The sequence below is a fragment of the Galeopterus variegatus genome, unplaced genomic scaffold (assembly GCF_000696425.1).
Source record: "Galeopterus variegatus unplaced genomic scaffold, G_variegatus-3.0.2 Scaffold5200, whole genome shotgun sequence".
Lineage (NCBI taxonomy): Eukaryota > Metazoa > Chordata > Mammalia > Dermoptera > Cynocephalidae > Galeopterus > Galeopterus variegatus.
In genome coordinates this window covers 80,406-85,429 of record NW_007731311.1, presented here as the reverse complement: position 1 = coordinate 85,429, position 5,024 = coordinate 80,406, and the positions used below count along the sequence as shown (strand labels likewise).

Genomic DNA, 5,024 nt, shown 5'->3' with positions numbered 1-5,024 from the left:
GGGGGGGGGGGGGGGGGGGGGGGGGGGGGGAAGAAGATATAACAACTATACTTTCATGAAGTTACTACAACAAGCAAACGGAAAGGACATTCTTGGGGGGGAGGGGAGAGAGGGAGGAGGGAGGGAGGTGTCGGTGATGGGCCATAATAATCATATACAGTGTATATTGACAAAATAAAAATTTAACAAAAAAAATAAATAAAATAAAATAAATTTAGTAAAAATAAATAAATAAAAAAATAAAAAAAATAAAAAAAACCCCCTGTAACTAAGGGTTCAATCCCTCTACTGGCCAGCTGCCAAAAACAAACAAAAAACTGTAACTAATATGCTTAGGGAGATAAGATACTGCATACATGTAACAAGAACAGGTGCTATACAAAAGAAATAACCAAAGAACGAGAAAACTGTGAAATTAAAAACTGGATAGCTTGGATAGCTAAAATAAAAATTCAACAGAAGACAACAGCCAGAAGAACGTGGGAAGACAAGTGAGACAGAAAACAGGAGATAAAGATACAATTAAAGAATCAGCCCAGGAGTTCCAACATCCAACTAACATTAGTTTTGGAAAGAAAAAAACAAAACAAACAAACAAAAAAAAAAAAATGGGAGAGAGAAAATTATCAAAGATCTAGTAAAAAATTCTCCCCAAAATGAAGAAAATATCTGAATTGAAAGGGCCCAGAAAAATGAAAAACACAAACCAAGGTATATCATTACAACATTTCAGAATGAAATGATAAAAAGCCTACCCAAAAAGCTTCTATAAAGGGAAATGAAGTCACCTATCATGACAAGGAAACAGAAGGCATTAAGTTTTTCAACATCAGACCTGGAAGCTAGAAATCCATGAAGTAATAATTTTAAAATTCTGGATGAAAATTATTTCCAACCCAAATCTATTCAAATTGCCAATCAAATATAAGGGTAGAAAACGAAATAAATAAAAAGACATTTTCAGCCACGCATTTGTTCAAATTATTTTACATGCATTCTTTCTCAGAAAGCTCCTAGAAAATGTGCTCCAACAAAATCAGTGTGTAAACCAAGACTCATTGCAGATAGGGCATGACATGAGAGCCAGAAAACAGGGGACAGAACAGGGTAGCAGAGAAAGTACAGACTTCTGTACAAGAATGACAGCCGTTGAGAAGGAAGGTGGGGGACTGGGTGGGGGAAGGAGGGGAAGACCAATTCCTTTGAACATATGGGAAATATCACTGATGGGTGTGTGTAAGAGTTCATGGAACATCTGTGGGAGAACAAATAACAATGTGTGCATATAAAAAAGTAATACCAGGTAAACTTAAAATGCAATTAGTAACTTCAAGGAATATAGAGAACCATATAAGAAAGGAGGTATGATCATATTACTCTATTTGACCAGCAGGGAATATTTACACAGTCAAAATATAAATTCTTACTCTTAAGTTAGACAAAAACTGTGCTATTAATGGCAAGCAAGGAAAGAAATGAGGAATCTACCATGGTTAGTAAATAATGTCTAAAACTGCAAACTCAAGAAATAGCAATGAAAATGCTATTTAGAAATATAGAAGTAAATAACTAGTAGAAGAGTGAAACTGAGGGTTAAAAGGAACTACTTCTTTTTAGAAGTACTATTGACTTTTGAAACTGTTTCTTCTGTTAAAAACTTTTTATAAATAGTGGGGGAGGGGAGAAGGGGGGGAAGGAACGGGTAAAGGGTCACGAAAATCAACTACAATGTATATTGAGAAGTTAAAATAAAAAAAAGATTACAGAAAGGGGAAAAAAACTTTTGATAAAATATTTTCTCAATAAAACAGCCTGGCTAGTATGTGAAAAGTGGATTATAAAGAAAAGTTGGGTTGAAAAAAAGACTTGTTAGGAAACAAAGGCAAGCCAAAATTGATGATTGCGGTGGTGGTGATAGTCATGGAGAAGAGAACATACTCCAGATTTTCTTTTAAAGAGATCAAACTGAGAAGACTTGCATACTTGATCTGCTTAAAGGAAAGGACAAAATCAAGGATGATATCTAATTCCTTGGCTTGAACCACTGAATGGAAGCAGATAACATTTCAGCTGGGAAAGACGTGGGGGTGGGGGTGGGGGAGCGGGGTTGGAACCAGTGGTAGAAATCAAGAGCTGAGTGTTCGGTGTATTAAATTTGAGATGCTTATTAGATCTCCAAGTGGGGATATCAATTAAAAAAGTCTGATGCATGAGCCTGGGGCTCAGGAAAGAAGTGAGAGTTGGAGATATAAATTTTAGAATCATTAGCTATAGTTGGTATTTAAATCTCTAGGACTGGATAAGATACCATAGGGAGAGAATAGGCAGAAGAAAAAGAGAAAACAAAAATATATTTGTATTATATTATAGAAATATAATAGAATAGGAAATAGCATGCATCTCACATGGAAGTACTAGCTCATAAACTTTATTTCTGACAGATGATAGGTAGATATACATATAAAAAGACACATGTAATTTATTCATTTATGAATTTACTGTGAATAATGTACTTCCTATTGTAGGCTGTGGTCAAAAAGAATTCAAATTCTAGAGAAGAAGAAGCCAGGAAAAGCTAAACAATTAGCTACCGTGGTAGGAAGAACACCATGGAAGGACAGTATACAAAAGTCAAAAGAAATGCTTCTCGAAGAGAATGCTTAACTGTACAGGATGAGTATGACAGGTTAAGTTCAGTTAGGACTGATAAGCACCCACCAGCTTGGTAATATGGAGGCCATTTGTTACTGACCTTGACAAGGGCAGCTTCAGTGAATGATGGGGGTAGGCAACAATTGAGAATAAATGGGAGGTGAGAAAGCAGAGACAACCAGTAGAGAAGGAAAACCTCCCTAGGAACCTGAATTCACTATGTGAAAAGGCTTGTCCAAGTTTTAAAACAAACTAAGCTTTGAATTCCTTGGGGCAGACCCCGTCATAAATTCTGTGTTCCTGGTGCCCAGCAGGCACTCAACATTCAGTCTGCTGAACTGAATGAAATCAGAAAACAGGAGAACTAAGCCTAAAAGGCAGAGGCTCTTAATCTGAACTCCACGTTGGGGTTTAAGGAAGGGCAGTCCATGAAATCTCTGAAGTAGAAAAGCAAGAACAATTGTTTTTAAGGGCACATAACTAAACTATCCAGCAACTCCCTACCTTTCAGCCAGTGTTGATGACATAGTGCTTGTTATGGACTAAACTGTGTCCCTCCCCTAAAATTCACAGGTTGAAATCCTAACCCTCAATGTGACTGTACTTGAAGATAAGGCCTTTAAAGAGGTAATTAAGGTTAAATGAGGTCATAAGAGCAAGGGCCCTAATCCAGTATGACTAGTGTTCTTAGAAGAGGACATTAGGACACAGACACAGAGGAAAGACCACATGAAGACACAGAGAGAACACCTCGATCTAGAAGTCAAGGAGAGAGGCCTCAGGAGAAAATAAACCTTCTGATGCCCCAAATGTAAGTCTGGCAAACATTCTATCCAAGGTGTGGTATGGTCTATATGTCACATCCTCCTGTCCAGGTAGCTTGCATGTCCCAATTAGAAAGGATGACATAAGCACTCCTCCTTCCCCACGTTCAAACAAATCACAAGGATCTGGTTTTCCTTACTTGAAGGACCCTGAACATCTACAATCAGCCCGAAATGTTGACATGACAAGCAGAAAATTGAGAAAGATTGTTCAACTATATCTCATCAGAAAAAAAGGCTATAAGTTAGAACATTTATTTTATTTTTATTTATTTTTTGTCCTTTTTGTGACCGGTAAGGGGATCGGGACCCTTGGCCTGGTGTCGCCCGCACCGCGCTCAGCCAGCGAGCGCACTGGCCATCCCTATATAGGATCCGAACCCGCAGCGGGAGCGCCGGTGTCACAGTAAAGCAAAACCAAACATTAAATATACATATGAGTATATAGGTACAAGTACATATAAACGCAGATGCACAAGCACACCCTATTATCTTCTGCAAGCACAGCTCTAATACCAAGCATTAATTAGTACATTAACTGTGTAATGAATAAGCCCTACAGTATTTATTATGAATTCTGACCAATTATTGCATCAACTTGAACCCATACCTCATTCTTGTAAATATGAATAAACTCACTGACATCTGTTCTAAACACTTTTTACAGTTTCACAGTTGCTCAGTCACGTTGCTAATAGATCTGCGGTTATCGGTTACTGTGTATAAAGAATCAAAAAGATCTAAAACTGCCTTAAGAAAGTTTAATGTCCTCTCATTCCAAGACGGAAAATAACCACTGCACACAAAATAGCACCATTATTGCAGAACTAAGAGTTAGTTTCAATGGCCCTGGAAGTTTAAGATAGCCGGTGTCTGTAGTTCTGCCTGATCTCAGCAGCTCTGCTTGGAATTTAGTTGAAGCCTGAACTCGAAATAAACAAACAATTTCACGTGTGCTGAAAACCCACCTGTGCCCTAATCCCTGATTAAATGAAGGAAGTGAAACCTCTCATTATCATTAGGGTCAGAACCTGTGAAAAGAAAAAACGGGAGTAACCCATCACTTCACCTTCGAATACAGGCCAGGGTTCAAATCTGGGCAGACTGGCACGAATGGCAAGAGGAGACGCTGCCGGCGAAGCGACGTCTGGTTTAGCCCCGAGTCAAGATGCCCAGGCCTGGATCCTGTCCTATGCCTGTCCAGGGTGCCCCGGGCCTGCCATCGGTCAGGGCACATCTCTGAGCTCACTCCCGCGAGGTAAGGGGACAACAGACGATTACAAGAGCCCTGTCCACCCATCCCTCTTTCTTTTTATGAAGCGGACAAAACAAGCAAGTGAGCAACCTGAGTCGCGCGGGCGTGTGGAGGTGCCCCACGGCGGATGCCCTGACTCACCGCACACCATCAGCAGCAGGACGATCAGCAGCGTGGCCACGAACACGAGCAGGGTCAGCCCGACGTTCTGCCACATCTTGGGGGGCGGAGGGCGCGAGCGGGCGGCGCGTCCCGGGCTTCAGCGGCCGGGCGGGCGCCCCTCGGCAGCGCCA

General features: G+C 40.3%; 1 protein-coding gene across 1 annotated transcript in view; it reads right to left on the bottom strand.

Moving 5' to 3' along the window:
- Window positions 1-5,001, bottom strand: part of SMIM13 (small integral membrane protein 13) — a 30,226-nt gene extending 25,225 nt beyond the window's left edge. Inside the window, exon 1 of the mRNA XM_008589091.1 lies at window positions 4,873-5,001. Coding sequence (XP_008587313.1) covers window positions 4,873-4,948 — 76 coding nt within the window. The 5' untranslated portion in view covers window positions 4,949-5,001. The remainder of the gene's footprint in view (window positions 1-4,872) is intronic.
- Window positions 5,002-5,024: the final 23 nt, after the last annotated feature.